Genomic DNA, 20,072 nt, shown 5'->3' on the forward strand with positions numbered 1-20,072 from the left:
GTGCCCCCAGGGTTGAACAATGCGTGTGAAGCACAATCAAGGGCATAGCAATGGAGAACAGTCTGTTTGAATTATCAGCACACAGACCTCAAAGAAACAATAGGAACAGCAGCAAGCGTTTCGGGTTCCTACATAAATATCAAGAGGGGTTCTTGAAGATGCCGTGCACTTCTCAACAACTTTGGCCACATTCTGTTTGATCCCTTCCATCATCGACGAGCTCAAAATGTTTGTCATTGCGTAGCGCTCTGCAAAAAGCTTTCTTCGTTGTGAATGCTTGGCCTCAATTAGCTACTTGTCCCGGTGAGATATTGATTTATTGAGCCTTACTTCATTTTTATTCAATAATGCAAACATTGGACTGGTGCTACTATTAGTGACCCTGGGATTCAACTTCTCTTCAAATGCAGATCTTACCGGCGATTATATTGCTTGAAAAGGTCATAAAACTCGGTTTTATCGTATCCGCTTCCGCCGCTTTGGTATATTTCTTTTATTCCGTCGAGGTTGGCAAAGGCCACCTCATCCGGAGCTATACGGACTACAGGTCCGTATGCTTCGTGGAGTTTGTGAATCCAGACCCGGCGCCGACCATGAAACTCGTGGTACTTTAGTACCAGGCTGGTGAAATTTGTATACCATGGTCCAGGGACCTTCGTTTGCAGGGCGCAGAATGTGGGTACAAGTAGGTATGCGAGCCCTACGCACAGAATTGCATAGATCGCATACATTACAAGAAAAACCAGCAATTCACACAGAAAAGAGAAGTCCGGCTGCTCAATGTACAATTCCGAAGCAGGGAGAACAGGGATCGCTGCTCTTATTTAAATTGTCTATGTGGAGAATAGATAACAGGTCATCTTTGCGGGTATCTTCGTGGATTGTCCCCGTGTGGAATGCACATAAATCCATCGCCTCTATCCCCCCATGTATGGCAAGTGGAGGAGACGACAATCGCCGAATCCCATGTGATGGATTCCCGCCATTCTGCTTTTGCGACAAAATCCGCCGACTTCGCACGAGCCCGATAGCGCTAGACCAAATCTGGGAAGTCGAGGAGATGCAGGAACCAGGCTTCCCCCGCAGGTTCTGCTTTGCGAGTCGGGGTTGGAGCACTGCTGAATGATCTGCTTTGAGTCAGTCACAGGACGATAGTCCCATATCATTGCTTGATAACGATCCCTTCATTGACCCGGAGCCTGCTCTCCCTTCTCTCTCTTTTCTGAAACTATGCGCTAAGTAACCGCTTTGCCGAGATAAACTCGCGAACTGATAACGAGTGAAGCGGGGTACAATCATGTGCGGATCTCTTCCCAGCTGGCTGTCCACTTCACTCCGTCCAATTACCAAGACCCCATGAAGAGGAGTGTGAAACGCTCATGTCATGGATGTGCCAGGTGCAAGAGGCGTCGGCAAAAATGTGACGAGCAAAAGCCGACCTGTGGTCGATGTGCAGACGCTGGGGTTTCTTGCGAGTACCGAATTGTTCTGAAGTGGAACGGCCGGGTTCCACGAGACAAGAATTCACCTCGCGAGGGAAAAGATTCACCATCGACATTCTCGACATTGGCTGATAACAATGTCGGACTTCAGTGCTCCCTAGCTGATTTGGCAAACCAGGAGGGGCGTCTTCATTCTCGTTTATCGCACTGGTTGTCTCCCATTCAACAGCCTTATTCTACGCTATCTCCCACGGCCAACCTTCTTCTACATCATTTCATCACGGAGGCCTCGATGATTTCCAGCCATGCCGATATTCGAAATCAGATATGTCGGGACATCCTTCCCATGGCCTACCAGTCCGAATCCTTATTGTACGCAACAATGGCGTTCTCCGCGCTTCATCGCTCGACTCTATTGAACGAACTTCCCGATCAATTCGTGCCGGAAGACCTGGTATCAGAACTGATATTGGCGAGTATGTACTGCCTGCGGCGGGACCTTGAAACCCCAGGCCACCCGACCCAGCCTCTCCTCCACACTATCAGGACACTCTGCCATTGCGAGATATATTCCGGGCGCGCGAATTCATCCTGGCGGGTTCATGTCAAAGGTGCGGGGGCCATGTTCTCAGCCGTGGCTTCCAGGAGAGACCTGGACCATTCTGAGTATAGCTTCTGGCTTTGGTCGAGGTGGTTCTGGTCCATCCAAGCATTGACTGCTGTCACGGACGTTGGAACGTTGTCAGAGCTTTCTTTGGAGGTTCCAGCCATGCAAGAAAACCATGAAGATTATTTCTTTGACACCTACACCGGCTATTCTTCCGATCTGAATATTGTCCTGGTGCAAATCGGCGCCATGGCACAAAAAAAGCAATCGATAATACCAGCGGGGGTGAAACCCCGGAGAGCTCGACGTTTCATTATCTGGAGAAGGCATGCGAGCTTGAGAGTACTATTCGTGCCATGATTCAACGTGACAATGACATTGGACTGAAGTTTCCGAGCCATGTCGTACTCGACAAGAACACTGTTCGCCAGTTTGAGGCTTGCAACACTGCTTACCAGAATGCGGGCTTGATACACCTCTATAGGCGACTTCGAAACATGCCAACCGTCAGTGAGGAAGTTCAAGGGTGTGTTAGAACGATTCTAGATGCAGTTTACGCTATTCTCCCGATCACCACGCTCTCGCCGTGGATCCTATTAACAACACCAATATATACCGCTGGGTAAGTCAATTAATCCTGTTGGATACACTGGGCTAAAGACGTTGATTTTGTTCCTCTTTCATAGTTGCGAAGCTGTTGGTCAAGATAGGGATTTGGTTAAAGATCTTCTCCTCGGACTATACTCCACGCTTCGCATTCGTAATATTCTGAGGGCGATCGAGATTTTGAATCATAACTGGAGGGTCACAGATAAATTTAGAAATATACAGCAGCGGATCAGCGGGAAAGATAGCAGGAAAAGAATTTGCGACGTGACAGGAACCCTAGATTTCCTGGACTTTATCCCGTACTAATCCATTACGGGAAAGGGTGTTTAAACTTTGGGTATTTAAATAAACCCCCTCTCTAAATCTTGAATCTTGTTTGAACCCTTTACAAGCATGAGTATAACTAGCAAGATCAATAGATTAGACACCGTAATCTTCTCAACCGCAGAGAGACTCGGAACTGAGACGTATTTTATACAGAATAACAGTTCTTGAAACAGGGAAGAAGATGAGGTTAGCGAATCCATGCACAGTGCCTACATACACGCAAGTCATGTAGATCTCAGGTCGAGAGAAGGATGAGAGAGACGATGGAGCAGCAGCACTAACGGACATGATTAATCGTCTGTAAATCCCAGAATTTCATTTTAGGGGCCAAAATCGCAGCCGGGTAAACAATGGCCTCGGAAACTCGAGACGCTAAAGGCTCAAAAATGCGGAGCCTTCGCCTAAAGTTGCATCTTGACCGGACTAAGACGCGGGGTACCCCTAAACCAGCACACTGTTAGCTGCCGAAGAGCTCAAAAGCACAGAGGGCGCGAACAGAGTGGTTATTCTGGGTTCCTCGGGCTTCGGCAATAAATTGGGTCGCCTTTGCTTGTACCGAGACGTCCTTTCACTTATCCATTTCCTGTTTCTGCTCCCTTAGTCTGGGAAAATGCAGACATACTTGTCTTAGGCGTGTCAATAACTTTCAAAATGTCGGGAGAGAAAAAAGACACTTCTGCTAACCCCTCGGGCGACCTCATCCAGCCGGATGTGGGCCATTTGGAACTTGTTTCAACGCAATTCGGGCAGAGAATTTGGGACAGTTTCAAGAGAGACCCCAATTCCTGTATCAAGCAAAGCTATGAGGGACACAATGGCGCTGACATTGAAAGCGCCACCTATAATACTTCAGTGTCGCCCTTGCAGCGGCGCTTGAAAACTCGCCATGTACAAATGATTGCCATTGGCGGTTCAATTGGTATAGTCGCATAGCCCTCCTAGAGTCCTTATTTTCGACCCTGCTGATTCTCTAAGGCACCGGTCTCTTTGTCGGCTCAGGGAGTATTCTGGCTGCCGGAGGCCCTGCTTCGGTCCTGATTGCTTATTGCTTAATCGGGTGTATGCTGTTTTTCACGATGCAGGCTCTAGGGGAAATGGCAGTTGCCTTTCCCGTGGCAGGTTCTTTTGCCCATTATGCGACACGCTTTATTGATCCCGCCTGGGGGTTTGCCATGGGTTGGATCTACGCCTTTTCATGGATGGTCACTCTTCCACTGGAGATTGTTGCTGCGTCAATCACTATTGACTATTGGAGTCCTGGCGTTTCTAATGCAGCCTGGGTCGCTATCTTTTGGGTGCTTATTGTTGGCATAAACTTCTTTGGGGTCCGAGGGTACGGCGAATCAGAGTTCGTCTTATCAATCATCAAGATCATTGCAGTGATTGGTTTTATGTAGGCTTTTGCCTTTCTGTTTCGTTTTTTTTTTTTTTTTTTTTTTTTTGGATATCAACATCTCTTTTTTTCGGCTTGAGCACGCTAACATTTTGGGTAGTATTCTTGGAATAATCCTCAACTGCGGCGGAGGCCCCCAAGGTGAATATATCGGGGGCAAGTATTGGCAAGACCCGGGAGCTTTTAATAACGGCTTCAAGGGTCTATGCAATGTTTTTGTTACAGCTGCCTTTGCATTTTCAGGAACTGAGCTTGTTGGTCTTGCCGCTGCGGAGACTGAAAATCCTCGCAAGTCTCTGCCTGCTGCGATCAAGCAAGTCTTTTGGAGGATACTCATCTTCTATGTTGTGTCACTTCTCATTGTTGGCCTCCTTGTTCCATATACAGACGAAAAGCTCGTGACTGGGTCATCGTCTGCCGATGCACATGCATCACCATTCGTAATCGCCATTGAAAATGCAGGTATGTCTACTTCCTCTTCTCCTTTGTCCCACCACTAGTATATATCTAATACTTTGTACAGGTATCTTGGGTCTTCCTTCTGTTGTTAATGTGGTCATTCTGATTGCTGTTCTCTCGGTCGGTAATTCATCCGTATACGGAGCGTCTCGCACTCTCTCCGCTCTTGCGGATCAAGGCCAAGCCCCTAGGTTTTTGGGATACATTGATCGAAAAGGCCGCCCATTATTCGCTGTTTGCGTGACATCGGCGTTTGGCCTTTTATGCTTCCTCGCGGTGACTGACAAGCAAACCGAAGTATTTGAGTGGCTCATGGCGATTGCGGGCCTGGCTGAGATCTTTATCTGGGCCTCAATCTGTTTATGTCACATCCGATTCCGCCAAGCCTGGAAAGTCCAAGGTCGCACTTTGAGCGAACTTGCATTTTGTTCACAAACGGGCGTGGTCGGTTCTTGGCTCGGTTTTGGATTCAATTGCCTTGTATTGGTGGCACAATTCTGGACTGCGGCTTGGCCGTCTGGGTACGGGAATATGAGTCCCAGCTATCGGGCTAGTACTTTCTTCTCATACTATCTCGCAGCTCCTGTCACTATCTTCTTGTATGCTGCCTACAAAGTGTGGTTTCGCACAAGAATCGTACGAAGTTGTGAGGTAGACCTCACGGTGGGACGTCGTGTTTTCGATGTCGATCAAATGATCGAACAAGAGATGGCAGAACAGAGAAACCGTCCTTTTTGGAAAAAATTGTTCAAGATTTTTTGCTAGACAAAGTGGAGAACGATCGGATTGAAGAATCACTCCTCATTGTTCTCTATAGTAATGCAACAAAATAGCCGTTTTCATAGTGGGAGTGGACGTGAAACCACTCATCCTAACTCCTATTTATCCTGGGGATCGCGTGCGTAAACGGCTTGCCCGAAGATCTTGACCGTCGCTGAGATATACGGATCCATGCTGCTCAGAAGTGAATTTGACAAATTAAACCGGGAGTCCACACGAGAGCTTGGTTCTTGAAGATGAATTACGCCAGGACGTTGCAGGTGAGAATTTGGAGCATAGTTAGTCCTTGATGGCCGGGGAAGCCGCTGCGAGAACCAGGTAGGTGTCTCACGGGGAGACAACATGTCGGTAACAATCAGAGTGGGTGATGGAGACACTGTCTCTCTGGGTCTACGAGGGGTTTCATGGGGTTGCCATTGGTCAGAAGGTGATTTTGAGTTAAACCATATCTCGTTGGTAAGCACTTGATTATCAATAGTAGAGCCCCATCGCCTTGGTACTGGTGATCCTGTGGAAACAGGAGCCGATAGAACCACTTGGCTGGAGTTGACTTGGTTTTGACGCCGGGGATTGATGCAGAATCTTCTGTTCAGGACGGGCTTACCGGAAGGAGTCCAATCTGCTGGGGGTTTGGCCAATGGGGTTCGAGGTACCGTAGCCTCATCTTGCTGCAGAAGCATTGAATGAGATGAGGTTTTGTTCGTCGACGCATCTCGGGTGTTATTGGACTCCATCGTAGTACCTTCTCCGTGTGTTGGAATCTGGACCTGCTGAGGGCGAGGATTGTCATAGGGTAAAATACCTCGGGCCTTGCAGTTTGAGGTTGAAAACGCCAAAGGAATGTGGCTTTTTAAATCAGTCGATAGTCGCTTTCGGTCTGCGTCGTTTAGTCTTCGACGTTTCCCAAACCGCTCGATGTCTTCAACTGGCGTGAAGGTAATCTCTAGCGGGCGTGCAGCCGATGTAGTTGCCCAATCCGTTTCTTGCAAGAGCTGATATTTTAAAGCGTCCAGATCGGTGTTTATTTCTTTAAGAATTGTGGATTGGTTCGAGATTGTGGACCTGCAACATGCGACGAGCGCCGAGTCAGTACGAGGAGATGTTAATTCGCCAACGCGCACATGAGAAGCAAGGACTTGGAGCTGCAGTGTTTGACCGTTTCGAACTGACAGATCCGGGATTTCTTCTTGAGCTGGTTCTTGTCCATTTCTGGTCATCGAGTCATCACCGGGACCGTTTGAATCAGGTCCTGCATGCAACGACGAGGGTTGGCGAAGGCTTTTATTGCCAGCCAGCTGACGAGAGCGTGCAAAATGCTGCCGTTGGGTCTTAGAGAGGAGACCCTGATGAGTGGCATGTCGTTGCAATTGGCCTCCCGTCCAGTTCATAGTGGAGACAATCGGTGGTTTAGATCGTAAAGAGCATCTTGGGAGTACCATGGAACATGGCGTCGGCCGTTGGAGCTGTGTATGTCCACAAGTGGGGCTTCCCAAAAGCTTCGGCCCGTAATCACGTGATGAATGGAGCACAGCTCTGGTGCAAACACTGCAAATATATGCACGTGACAAAGCGCACAAAATGGCCGCGATTTTTCTCGGCTTTTTCTGGTCTACTTCCACACTCTCTCTGTGCCTTGATTACCTTCGTTGCCCACAATGCAATTCATGACGGGTTCTCTTAGCGTCAGCTGGATTGATGAACAACAGCTCGACCCCGTAACCTGAGAATTGGAATTGCTGGTTCACCTACTAACCTGTCCCCGACAGCATGGGTGCTCTCCATAGGAACTGCCCTCAGATCATGACGTCTTTTTAATCGGCCAGGTTGTTTTGCGTTCCAACCACCACCTTCGGATCCACAGGTAAGCAGCCTTCCCTTCCTCGTGCATGATTTGCTGGCGTCCTCGAGACCCGTGATCCTTGGCTCGTGTTTCCACGGCCTCATTCTGGATGATGAACACACCTACCCAAAGCATAGTTCACCTGAAATCTTCGGATTGCTGAACGACAACCTTTATCCATCTTATTCTTTATCTGACTTCACCTTCAATTATCTACTGGAAACGTCTTTTTTGTTACCGAGAGAGTTCACTAGTGACTAACTTGAGAACCCACAGGATTCGCTATAATCAGTCCCCTCCACCTTGTGTGGTGTCTGTGCTGTTCATGTCCGTGGCTCTAGGAGGGCTTCGCTTGACAATTCACCTGGTCAATTCGGAGGAGACGAGCGTCTCCTTTCCAGGATTGGGCACCGGATCCGCTGCATGGCTGCCCAACGTGGGTCTGAATGGCCCGCCCCGGCCCGTTCCCTAACGATCTCAGTAACGAGTTTGTGAAGGTGCCGATGCTGGTTATGGTTGATGGTTATGGTTATCCCCACTGCTCATAGAAATCTATCTGCCTTGTTTCATGTCCTCTGTTCCATTGCGGGCACTGCATGGCCCCTGTTGTCTGTACTTTCCCTGTAGACGTGGTCGAATCCCTCCTCATCCGGCCCTGATCCCCGACCACTTGTCGACCTGTGATTCCTGGCTGCTTCTGTTGCTCCTGTTGCTCCGGTTGTTCCTGTTGCTCCTGGTGGCCAGCTGGACTCGTAATCCGTTTCCTGCATGACCTTCCGCGACTCGCCGACGTGGTCGACTCTCCACCACACAACCCCCGTCCACACGCGACGGAGAATCTGCCGATCGTCCAAAATGGACATCATCCTGCAGCGTCAGCGTCGGGGCTGCGCCAATCATCGCGGTGGGCATACGGTGCCAAGCACTCGAGTCGCTGGCCTAGTCTCACCGCTAGAACTGCTTCTAGCGTCCTCCACTCGGAAGCGACCAGTGGACCAGCGGGGTCTGCAGATGCCATCACCGCTCATTCCCAGCATTGGCTCTCGAGGGTGCCAGCGAGGCAGCGTGCTGCTGCACCCTGCGAGTCTGGCACACGCCATGTCTGATAGTCCCACCCTGTCCCTTGAGTGCACACACAACACAATTGCAATGAAAAAAAAAGCACGGTGGTTTTGCGCCGCTACTAAAAAGCCGAGGATCCCCCCTTTCCCTTCTTCGTCTTTTCCTCTTTCTTTTCCAACTCTGGATACCCCTCTGATTGACGACGATCGCTTCCGAGTCACCTGCATCGCGACCTTTTGTTCTCCTCAAATCTATATACCCTCTTCTCCTGCCCTTTTTTATATATGCTGCCTCTCCCTTCCAACCAATCACCCCTTCATCTACTACGCAAACAGTCCCTGGACCGTGGACGACGTTGATTAAAACTGCCCTGGTTTTTTCTTTTCTTGCCCAAGGATTATCTGCCACATTCTCCCGGACAGGATCTTTTTGCTTTTTGTTGTTTCTTGCCAAGGCTTCTCTTTAGTCTGCATCTGCTATACTTGCCGACACGCACACAACAGGTAGTCCCCTTCACATTTTCTTTATATGCTTCCCGTTGTTCTTCCCATGCGTTGCTTCTCGTGTTCTGCTCCTGCTGGACCTGTATTACCGACCAACTGTTGCCGACCGGATATCGACGCCCTTCAACAACCAATTGCCCCTGGACTCCCTGGATCTTAGAAACTCCTTGGCCTTGACCTTGACCTTGCAAGGACCTCTTGTGCCCCTGCCGTTCTCGGCAGTCGAAAAAATGATGTTGCCTCGGACATGTCATCACCCGGCATCCGCTGGGTGATTGGATAACTCTTCAATGAGTGTGTTTAATGTTGCACACTTGTTCGCTTCCTATTGCCACCTAAGGACTACTGAAGGATCTTCCCTCCACCTGGATTGCCAAGGTCCAAGCCTGGACCGAAGCGGATGAATTAACCCTGGATGACTTTCTACTGGACAACCTTGGACCCTTTTCTAACTTGCCGGACTTTTACCTTATGGACCCCCATGTTTCAGAAAAACCATCTAATCAGGATGCTACTGTGCATAGCCTCTGTTGTCTTTGCTTCTCAGCGTCTATGGAACCTCAGGACTTATATCTACAGGGCATTTATGTTTGCTCTCCCAATCGATTTTCGAAGCGTCCGCTTCAAGAAATAAATACTGGCCACTGATATCCCGTCACTCTAACCTTATCCTGGCTGCTCGCGACCCTCTCTGCTGGCCTGAAGGCAATGCAGTGATGCTCTAACTCTCCTGGACAACAACGGATTCTGACCTTTCCTGGCAACCAAGTAGCTTTGGCCTCGGCTCCCGTATAACCTGGCTTTGACATGCGACCATGTACTACTGGCAACAGGACTACACCACCAATTCCCTGGAATTTATCTGCACCGCGCCCTATTCCCTCTGTTACCTATGGACCCAATGTCACTCCCCTCGGCTCTGGATTACTTTTGTTCTGGAAAGTCGATTTTGGTGCGTCACCTATCGCCAAACTCGAACGATTCCTTTTGTCTTTGCTAACGACTCGCAGGTTACGAAATTTCTCATGGACCAAGGACTCCTGCTTACTTGTTTTCTGATTGCGATTTTTTTTCTCTCTTTGCGTTTGTGGTGTAGATTAACTGACTTGATGATGCTTCTCCTCTCTACAGTGACTCAAATACCCCTTCCACAATTTTCACATCCACAATGTCTTCAAGGACCAACAATGACCCTGAGCGGGTCTCTCTTTCTCAGTCCAGACACAGCTCCGGGGTTCAAGGAATCTCAAATATGACCTCCAGATCCATTCCGGATGATGATTTGTCAAGCCATGACAACTCCTCGCTGTGCTCTCTACCATCAGCCCATGGAAACCCCCAGGATATGAAAGACTGGAGCTTGTCTGCTCCAGACTCTCTCGATCAGGCCATGTCTTCCAAGGATTCTCCCCAGGTGCAAATGCTTTCTTTCTCCCTGTCTCAACAGCTGATGACCCCCACGGTCGGACCCAATGATGTGATGTACACAGGCGTGGACTTCCCAGCAGTCTCAGACCTGCATGATCATAATGACTTGCCACGGGACTTTTACTCTTATGTGGACCTTTCTGCCATGGATAATGATGTCTGCGTCCAGACGAGCACCCCGGATGATGCTCTGTCTGTGGCTCACAGTTCCCACACCGAGGATGGCCAATTAACATGGAATGCCATGATGCATGATAACCAATACCCTGGAACCACTCTGGATCAACTCTCCTCCAGCATTTTCCAGGCTGTGCCCGTCTCTCCCCCACTGACAGAGGCTAGTAATGACATTTCTGTGACTTCCTCTTGTTCTCACTCGGCATTTCCTTCTTTTTTGGCCCCGGATGATACCCTTCTCGGAGACTTCACCCATTCGCCCATCGGTAACCCAGGACTCAACCCGGCCGAGCCCCTGTTTCCCAGCGTCAGCCCGCTCAGTGAAAAGGACCCTAACAGGTAGGTCTTGTAGGCAGCTAAAGCCGTCTTTGAAGCACCAAACCACCCGCGCAAGATCTCTAATCATGTAACCCTATAGGACCATCCGCCCAACCAAGCAATCCCGTCGGGGCACCGTGCCAACCGCAGGTGTCAAGGCGGAATCGGAGTTTTTCCACCCTCTGCCTGTGCGAGAGCCCGTCCGACAAAGATCCAAGGACACTACCGATGCCCGCAATCCGCGAGAGCATCCCTACTATGCCCTGGGAACCCAGAATGATGGAAAATACCATTGCCCGTATACCACCCGAGAGAAACCATGCAACCACCCGCCCACCACGCAAAAATGCGCTTACCAGCAAGTTCTCCCAGTTCTCCCATCTTTTTTGCTGTCCCGCAAGATCAAAACAACTAACAGTCGACCCTACAGCAAATACCTGGATTCCCACCTGAAGCCCTACCGCTGCAAGGTCGCAGCTTGCATGGAATCTCAGCTGCGTTTCTCCTCGAACGCATGTCTGTTCCGCCATGAGCGCGAGGCCCACGGATTCCATGGTCATGGAGATAACCCCCACCTCTGTCACTTCGAAGGATGTGAACGATCCGTGCCTGGATTCGGATTCCCCCGTAGATGGAACCTGCATGACCACATGCGCCGCGTGCACGATTACAACTCGTCCGAGCGTCACAGCTCGCCCGAGAACTCGCCGCCCGGTGTCCCTACCAAAAAGAAGGATTCATCCGCCGGCCGCAAAAGAAGAGGAGTTACTGGTCCCACTCCAGCCCCTACCATGAAGCGCACCCGCTCCGTCCACTCCCAGGCCAGTCCGGTCAAGGCCACGCAGAGCACTGCCCAGCTTGGTCAGCGCCTGCAGAGCGCAGAGCGCAGTTACTACAGCTGCCGCACTCGTCTGCTCGAGGAACTCGGCAAGATCACCCCGCAGGACGCTTCCATGCACGAAAAGGTCAATGCCAGCCTTCAGGAACTCTTCACCCTAGGCTTGAACTATCGCCACATCGAGGCCAGCCAGGCGGTTTCTCAGATGCCCAATGGACGTCCCGCATGAAAAACCTGACTCCCCAAGGACTACAACCGGCTTCCAAGCCTGGAGACTGGCATTCAGTCTGGATAGTCTTTTTTCTTAAATAGAATCTGCGGAGGATTTCTTATCGTTTGCTGCCACTGTGATCTACAACCCCCAGGGCTGAAGCTGCGTTCCTGCCGCGCTGCTTTTCAACTTTTGAAAGGACCCGTTTAACTTGCAAAACCCTTGTGGATTGCACCACCTCTACCCATCCCAGAGATAACCCCACCCCGAATCGACTCTAGACACGCTCAGGGCGATGCCGACGGGGGCTCGCCCCTGTTTGTGAAGGGATCAGAAGGGACTCCCGCCATGTGCTAGAAATTGGGCATTTCATGTCGCACAGCCGGATTTCGTTGAACTCTCATTCCTTCACGTATGTGAACTGACTAACCCTGGAACATGGAGTCTTTTCTCCAGGAGGGATCAGAAAGGAAAATGTGGCCCGGGTGCCATCATTTTCTCTCAGAAACACTGGGAATTAACACAACAATAGAAGAAGTGTGCTCAAGATTGAATATGTTTTTGTTTTTGATAGATTGCAGTTTTGTTGATTTTGTGTTTTTGTTTGTGCTTGTCTTTTCTGGCTTCTGTTTGGATTTAGTGGATTGTCTTGCTGTTAAAAATCATGAAAAGTAAAAAGAAAATATATCAATATATCAAACCTCTTTTTTCTCAAATCAGTCCGCCCCTGTAAGTAGATTCTTGTAGTATTGGAGTAATAAGTGGTGATTGATGACAGATTCTTGGTAACAAGTGCGGGCCCTCCTTTGTCATCCTCTGCGCTCCTTTCTGATCTTCAAGGTGGTATTGTTATCAACATGGGTTTCCCTATTTTGTTTTCATTCATAGATATAACATTGATAGCAACCAGGGCATTTGAATTGGGTGGCTTGGTCGAGCCATATCTCATCTTTGCATTTCTTTAATAAATAGTCCTTCAATATTCTCCGAACCCACCCCAATCTATAGATCTATTCCGGGGTATCCACCCCAGACACCCCTCTGCAAACCTGCAACAATTCCTTCTGCTTGTGAACATTCCCAGCCCCCGAATGTGCCGACTCCTCACCTCGCGTTGTACAGAACGCACCACTCTTCAAACCAACTAGTTTCCCTTGCCCAACCGCCCACTCTGCCAGCACCTTGGCCGGTTTGTCCATACCTCCGGGTGCCATCGACCCTCCCATCTTCGTCCTCACCCACCCAGGATGCATACTGAGCACCTGTATATCTCCCCCCACCGCCGTGCAAACGCATTGGCCAGCATCACATCATGCAGCTTGCTATCGCTGTACGAATGTGACTGCGTCACATTGCGCAGTGTCTCGTCGCCGCCGTAGTGGCTATCTGAGCTCATGAATAGCAGGCGTGCCCGCGGCTTCGCCATCAGGCAGGTGAGAATATACGGTGCAAGCGTGTTAACCGCAAACACAGCCGAGATCTTGTCGGCGGTGATCTCGCGGCTGGACGTGGCGCCGTACCCGATGCCGGCGTTGTGGATGACTGTGTCGAAGGGCGGGCCGGACGCGTTGGCGGTGGCGGCCAGGTCCTTGGTTTCGACGATAGACCGAAGGTCGCCGACGAGCACGGCCTCAGCCTTCGGAACGGCCTCGCGGGTGGAGGCGGCGCGATCTGCGTTACGGGCGTGCAGGACGACGGCGTGGCCCTGGTCTGCGAGGAGCTTGGCGGCGGCGAGGCCGATGCCGTCGCTCGAGCCGGTGATGAATATACGGGCCATGGTAGGGTATAGAGTGGGGATCCCAAGTATAGAGAGAATTTACGAGGTAAGATGGAAATGGTTTGAATATCAGAGTACCACCGAGAGAGACTTGCTTGTGATATCATCCGTGATGAAAGCCTTCTGCATGGACAATGTAGGGCGGGGTTCCACGATGTGACGTCAGGAGCCTTTCTGTTTACATCAAATGCGCGCGGGGGATCCTTTTTGGAACTCACATTCCACTATTAAAGCTGCTAAATGTACATCAGTCTTGCTTCAGCAAACCAGCTGCTCTTTGCGGATTTCTTCTTTTTCCGGGCTGTCGATAAGCCCGTTCTTGGAGGAACCGTCAATTATCGAAAAATCTAGATCCAGATCATAACATCGTTAAATCATGATTAGCACTCTATAAGCTCTATCAAACATCGATAAATGGTATTTATGCAGGAGATCCTCCGAAATGACGCCGGATTTTTACAGCTGAGCCTCCTCCTCTCCTCCAATGGCATTGTTCAAAAACCGCACAAACGCATCGCCAATCTGCTCTGGTCCCAGGGCCCCTCGTCCTGCAGCATGACCGCGGCCGATATGCACACGGTTAAGACTGATCCATTGTCTCCGGAGCCGCTGTAGTCGCGGGAGTGAGAGGATGCCGCCAGCGCCGGCCAGCTCATCTGTAGTGCCCGTTGTAGCGACATGAGCAGGGATGAAGATCGGGTTTGATGAATGAGGCACTTCAATATTGATGCCTTTGTGACTGGTACTTTGGGCCAGTGCTGTTTCAGCAGAGGGGTTGGATTGCGTGAAGTTGCGGAGAGTGGTCACGATGGCCGTGGTGCGCTTTTCCATATCGTACAGAGCGCCGGAGTCTGTAGCGACCGCTTGCACGGTCGCTTGGTGGGGGACAATCTTTGGGCGGAGAGGTGTGCTGCGATTGAAGGCCCTTCCAGTCGTCGTTGTGCTGGCTGTGTCGGAAATTGTGGATGTAGCAAGGGCGTCGCCAAGGCTGAGGACTGGAGCTTCGGCGGGCGCTTGCGCCGAAGGAAGAACGATTCCAGTAAGCGCATGGAAAATATCCTCTATCGGGGGCTCTGCATCGGACCAGGGCACTGTGAAGAGAGGCTTGTCCCATCGGCTGTGAGTGCTAGGTTCCTCGTAGCGAAAGATAAGATTGTTGAGGAGTTCAGAGGAGTAGGGCTCTTCGTCGGCGGAGGACGATTCCGACTCGGTCTGGGCCTTCTCGACACTCGAAGCTTCTTGTGCCTCATCAGGATTGGAGCCCTTCTTTTCAGCCTGTTGTAACCGAGCGTTATTGTTTGCGATGCACTGGTCGACCGGGGTACCGATATGGACCTAGACGCCCATCATTTTCAATTAGCCACCAAACACAGAACAAGTTTTAGTCCCATTGAGCTTACCACGCAGCATGTTGTACCGGCAGCTTTGGCCTCGCACCAGAGCTGGTATCGCCATCCCTTGATATAGTTCATTCCATCGAGGATGACAATGCTGTCTCGGGTCAGAACGCGCTTCGTCCGCGCATAGGCCATGCCCCGCGCTTCCTTTTCCGTTCGCGCATGGTCGTATACTGTCCGTGGGTATGATTTGTCGTGCGAGGGCACGATATTGACCTTAAAGCGGGACTTCAGGGCGACCGGTGACGCGCTGTCGCCCGCCGCGAAGATCTCGTCCTGTGCCTTCTCGATGAGGGCCGCAAGCTGGTTGGCTCTGTATGTCAGGCCGGAGCAAGGGTAGCCGGTCAGAATAACGAGCTGAAATCCCGATCAGCCAGGGCCAAAGAGAGCGTTAATAGCTATACTTACCGGCATTGTGGGCAGTTTGTTACGTAGTTGAAGCGGGCGAACTTTTTTTTCCCGCGGGGTTGGGACATGTGACTCCGGACTCTGGCTCTCTTGTTCGGACAATTACAGTTTGGTGTTCATTCATCAGGCATTGCATTTGCATCAAGCTATATTCTATATATTTATTAAAGTTACAATTATATGATATGCAAGGCTGAAGTAGGAACAGACCATAAACGAGCAAGAATGATCCATATATATTCTGTCGAGAAGTCTTGGAATACTGCGAGGACCCACAAATTCCTTTGCACCTCTACCCGTACCTTACATCAAAGTTGGTTTAACTTTTTGTTCTATACTGAGAGGCTAAGATTGGAGATATGATGATATAAGGCGTGTTTGCAAGGGAATTTTTAACCGGTTAAATAATTTCGCTCGGATCTCGCTTTGATAAAACAAGCGAGGTTCGCTGGTGAGGTGGCTTGGATCGCCGAACTATGTTCCCGCTAGCTAGTTCAGCAGATAACTTAATATGATCACCTTTATATCTCCTGACTCTTTCATAGTAAGGGTTGAAGTAATGTCCGGATTAATTGACACCCTATTAACTCACTAAGTATATTATAGTAGCCTTATATTCTTCCCGCTAGAAATTGCACTGTTGAACAGTTAGAATGAATATTGTTTACTGAGAGCTCTCATGAATTGATTAACTTTTCAGTGGAACGAAGTGGTAAAATAGTGAATATTGAATGGCACTAAACCATTAGGAAATAAAGAGAGTACACAACCCGGAAGCGTTGGGATGGGGGAGGGGTGTAAGGCACTAATAGATCTTTTAGAAGATACCCATATCTAGGGAATTCTTATCCTTCGTTCGTCACGGGATTTTACGCTCGATCGGGAAGGACTATCTAGAAATTATACTACCGTTAGCTTAATATTTCTGTATGTCCAAGAAACGCTTATAATCGTTATATCTATTTAAAGGCCTCTTTATTAATATACTAACAGGTAAATAGTTCAAAGAACTACCAAATAAAGGCCGCACTAGTACTTATTATAAGACTATAGCTTCCTCTCTGGAGAATTTTCTATAGATAACTTAAAGCTTTAGATAAAGATAATCTATCCAGTCTCTCTTTAAATAAATTGAAAACCTATTCTCTCAATCTAACCCTGCCTATAAAACCTAGCTCTAGAGATATCTAAACCTAATTTCGCTAGTAGCGTTCGATAACAGTAATTCTATTTGTAAATGTCGGGGTATCAAGACAACTTTTTATGCAGATTCGGACGCATTGCCACTCAATTGATCTGGTGACCAACGCAGCTCATAACCAAACACCGTTCTCCGAAGTCGCTCATCCTGAAGGGGTGAAAAAGAAGAGTTATTAGATCGAGGTCATTGAACCTAGGTTAGGACGGGGAAGGGTCACTCACCCCAGGGTCATTCTCAAAAAGCACCGTACCCATGAGCTTTTCAAAAACTTTGGTCACTGTAAATCCCCCTGTCTCTGCCAATGGAAAGAATCGTTCGGTCTGCGGTAGGAGCCAGGGCTCATATGGCGTAAAGATAACCAGCGCCACGGCCTCTGGTGTTTTCTTCAGAGTCTGCTGCATGGTTTTCACGAGGTTTCCATGCTCGGGGTAATTGTAGATGACATCGGCCATGATGAGCACATCGAAGCCAGGCAGTGTATCTTCCGTGGCTGGAGGCAGATGTTCCAGGAGGGGTTCCACTGGGTTGCCCCATTTATAGCCCTCCACATGTAATCGTTTCTGGGAGTCGGCACGCTTTGGAATCATATCGATCGCCAAGTCGGCATTGTATTGCATGTTCTGAACTAGGTCCAGGTCTGGATAGTCGGTCATTACCACCGTCCGAGCGCCCTGAATGGCACTGACGATACTAGGGACGCCGGCGGCGGCGCCAATTTCGAGGACATCTTTGTCGCGAAGGAGCTTGTCGGTCCGTTCCTCGATATAGTGGGAGCTAGTTCGTCCTGCATTCCAGAGAAGATTTCCCTGTGACCAGCGGCGATTTGTCAGTGTGGTTTCTATGCAATTGGACTTGAACAGGGTGGGCGCATATCGCGCGGGGTCGTACATAGAGCGGGTGGCTGCCCACGAGACGCACGCGGACCATTTTCCCGCACAGCATCTGGTGCTCGGCGAAGGAGGGCGGGGCCTCTTCGGGATAAAATCCCTCGGGATCCTGGAACAAGTCCCCAGTGTCGAAATCGTCTTCAGCCATGGCGCGCTGTGTGAGATGCCCCTCCGAGAAGGAAGAAAAATATTGCTTATCGGGCTGATAGGCGGGGACTATTGAATGCCTGAGGCAGTGAACTTGATCTGCCTGTGGACAAGAGAGTCATCGCGAGCATGTCTTCCCCGATGATATCCGACGCGGGACACTGCATTGGAATAGTCAGGTGCTCTCTTGATATATGCAAATATCTGGACTTATTTCATTTCCCTACATCGAAGCTGCTCGGATGGTTTATCCCGTATCCTGTAAGAGGGAACGGAGTTTTTCCGGTGCACACGGGGGTCTGATAGTATACTCCCTCGACCACCAATAGGACCTCGTTTGCCAATCAAGGATCACTCGAGTCTGCCAGCTTTCTCACCCGCTCCAATCCCCTCATGATTCAGTTCCCCGCTCGTAGCTGTTTCTCTCCTCGGCCAATGTCCATCGACGCTCGAAAACCGCCAACGAGACATACATGTGCTCGTCATGTGACCGTGCGCCGAGGCAGCGTATTGTAATGCAAGACTGTCATTTGCCACTAGCGCCGCACAAACTCGTGCGGAGACAAGTGGAGATACGGTATTTTACCAGCGCGGGTAATTGTCGGGATCGGCTGGAATGGATGAACAGGCGATTTTCCTCGTCTCGATCGGCTTTCTCCTGGATGCCTCACCTTGTTCCTTTTTCATCGGTCTCCCTCGCCCCTCAGCACTTTCTCTCCCTTCATTCTCCCAGACCGTCACTCTCTAAGCGATCTGGGAAATCGCCTCCCCACCCGCTACAGTTCTTGGCCCTCCCGTGCGCTTGATGCTAGATCCTCTGCGGACTCCGTCGCCGTCATTTGTGGAGTCGTGACGCTACGATCTCTCCCTCCTTCACAGTGGCTCCGTCTCGATTTTCACAAATCCCCTGATCCTGCACCTCCCCGGACTCTCCCGCTCGGCTACGCTACTTTCCTACTTGGGCACGACTTGTTCAAGAAATGGATACTACCTTGCGATCAGCCCATTCTTCCCGACCCCCAACTCAGCCCTCCACCTTCTCCTCATCGACTTTAACTCTCAACCCTTCTACCAACCTGACCAGTGTCTCAGGCCAACCACCGCAACTTTGCATCCCCCCCAATCCTGTCAACCCAGCTTTCACAGCTTCTTTTCAATCTGCCCCCGCCTCGAGCACTCAAGTCGCCATGCCGCAAACACAAACCTTCTCCCATTCGCTGAGTAACCCCTCACACTCCGCCGGGCTGCCAGTCGCTCCTCAGGGAATTAACCAGTCTGTACCGCGATCGGAGGGGTTCCCCACATCCCAGCCTGCTGGTGACTATCCTCATCAGGTCAGCGGACTGGGTGGACCGACGGCCACGGCACCCTTCCTACAAGATTTTAATCTTGTGGCCGAAGCTGCCAAACGAGCGCAAATGTCCATAGTCATGCGTGACTTGGAAAGCGTGACCCTATAATCCATATACGAGGCATCAGTAGTCACTGGTGATGGGCCGGTCCCCGAACGAAGGCAGTGACTTTGGCACGTGCACCTTCTTGACGAGTTATGAACTGGTTTCATGCTCGAGCTATACGTGTGATATCCGACCTTTTGCTTTTTTTGGCGTTCACCTTGCGGTGGTTCTTGAGGGGTTGGACAGGAGATCCGCCACAGCTATGCTAAGATCAATCCTTGACGGGAGCATCTCGAAAGCTGTTCGTGTCCACTGCCTGGTTCTTGGCGTTTCATTTGAGAGGGCGTTTGATCAAGAGCTTTTTCTTTCTATATTTCTATCACCTAGCAGACCTTATACCACCGATATAGTTACGAGACATTGCAATGTTATACTCCCTTTGATTACCCTGTCTTCTCAATGCCTTCTTGCGGTCGCCATTCCTTATGTGATGGTCATTCTGTTCATGGTGATTATGTAGTTCTGCATGGTAATCACACCGCTTCTATTTAGATGCCCTACGATTCTCCTGCGTCGCTTCCACTTCCATCTGGTAAAAGCCCCTTCGAACGAAACTCGACTGGAAAGAAAGCTACTGTCGAAATTGCCGTCTTGCGACCTCAGATTTCACCCACGGCTTTTCCATGTATCCACATTCAACTGTAATAACATTCACAGCCTTCGATAGAGAATGAATTAAATATGTCGCATTTAAATAAATGTGAACACTGCATAGGATCAACGCACTGTTGATGAAATTGGACAAACCAGAAGCTGGTAAATACATATGACGTTTATTATGTCTTTTATAGGACTTGATTTTGT

General features: G+C 49.9%; 8 protein-coding genes across 8 annotated transcripts; 4 read left to right on the plus strand and 4 right to left on the minus strand.

Moving 5' to 3' along the window:
• Positions 1 to 1,734: 1,734 nt before the first annotated feature.
• Positions 1,735 to 2,964, plus strand: N7462_002137 (uncharacterized protein; the record flags this gene model as incomplete). The annotated part of the gene is made up of 3 exons (XM_057073863.1): positions 1,735 to 2,391; positions 2,439 to 2,671; positions 2,736 to 2,964. 3 exons carry the CDS (start codon positions 1,735 to 1,737, stop codon positions 2,962 to 2,964), a joined length of 1,119 nt encoding a protein of 372 aa, XP_056937504.1.
• A 672-nt stretch (positions 2,965 to 3,636) lies between these two features.
• On the plus strand, positions 3,637 to 5,602 carry N7462_002138 (amino acid permease; the record flags this gene model as incomplete). Its single annotated transcript, XM_057073864.1, has 4 exons — positions 3,637 to 3,904; positions 3,961 to 4,378; positions 4,479 to 4,840; positions 4,902 to 5,602. The coding sequence occupies 4 exons, from the start codon at positions 3,637 to 3,639 to the stop codon at positions 5,600 to 5,602; spliced, it is 1,749 nt and encodes a 582-aa protein (XP_056937505.1).
• Positions 5,603 to 5,715: 113 nt separating this feature from the next.
• On the minus strand, positions 5,716 to 7,005 carry N7462_002139 (uncharacterized protein; the record flags this gene model as incomplete). Its single annotated transcript, XM_057073865.1, has 1 exon — positions 5,716 to 7,005. One exon carries the CDS (start codon positions 7,003 to 7,005, stop codon positions 5,716 to 5,718), a length of 1,290 nt encoding a protein of 429 aa, XP_056937506.1.
• A 3,185-nt stretch (positions 7,006 to 10,190) lies between these two features.
• N7462_002140 (putative C2H2 finger domain protein) lies at positions 10,191 to 12,012 on the plus strand (the record flags this gene model as incomplete). Its single annotated transcript, XM_057073866.1, has 2 exons — positions 10,191 to 10,966; positions 11,046 to 12,012. 2 exons carry the CDS (start codon positions 10,191 to 10,193, stop codon positions 12,010 to 12,012), a joined length of 1,743 nt encoding a protein of 580 aa, XP_056937507.1.
• A 992-nt stretch (positions 12,013 to 13,004) lies between these two features.
• N7462_002141 (uncharacterized protein) lies at positions 13,005 to 13,771 on the minus strand (the record flags this gene model as incomplete). The annotated part of the gene is made up of 2 exons (XM_057073867.1): positions 13,005 to 13,227; positions 13,275 to 13,771. 2 exons carry the CDS (start codon positions 13,769 to 13,771, stop codon positions 13,005 to 13,007), a joined length of 720 nt encoding a protein of 239 aa, XP_056937508.1.
• A 456-nt stretch (positions 13,772 to 14,227) lies between these two features.
• On the minus strand, positions 14,228 to 15,582 carry N7462_002142 (putative RNA polymerase II Elongator complex associated protein Kti12; the record flags this gene model as incomplete). Its single annotated transcript, XM_057073868.1, has 3 exons — positions 14,228 to 15,106; positions 15,172 to 15,525; positions 15,577 to 15,582. 3 exons carry the CDS (start codon positions 15,580 to 15,582, stop codon positions 14,228 to 14,230), a joined length of 1,239 nt encoding a protein of 412 aa, XP_056937509.1.
• A 1,255-nt stretch (positions 15,583 to 16,837) lies between these two features.
• On the minus strand, positions 16,838 to 17,812 carry efm7 (putative nicotinamide N-methyltransferase Nnt1; the record flags this gene model as incomplete). The annotated part of the gene is made up of 3 exons (XM_057073869.1): positions 16,838 to 16,924; positions 16,999 to 17,583; positions 17,666 to 17,812. The coding sequence occupies 3 exons, from the start codon at positions 17,810 to 17,812 to the stop codon at positions 16,838 to 16,840; spliced, it is 819 nt and encodes a 272-aa protein (XP_056937510.1).
• Positions 17,813 to 18,791: 979 nt separating this feature from the next.
• On the plus strand, positions 18,792 to 19,271 carry N7462_002144 (uncharacterized protein; the record flags this gene model as incomplete). The annotated part of the gene is made up of 1 exon (XM_057073870.1): positions 18,792 to 19,271. One exon carries the CDS (start codon positions 18,792 to 18,794, stop codon positions 19,269 to 19,271), a length of 480 nt encoding a protein of 159 aa, XP_056937511.1.
• Positions 19,272 to 20,072: the final 801 nt, after the last annotated feature.

Source organism: Penicillium macrosclerotiorum (assembly GCF_028827735.1).
Source record: "Penicillium macrosclerotiorum strain IBT 26536 chromosome Unknown utg000002l_segment0_segment0, whole genome shotgun sequence".
Lineage (NCBI taxonomy): Eukaryota > Fungi > Ascomycota > Eurotiomycetes > Eurotiales > Aspergillaceae > Penicillium > Penicillium macrosclerotiorum.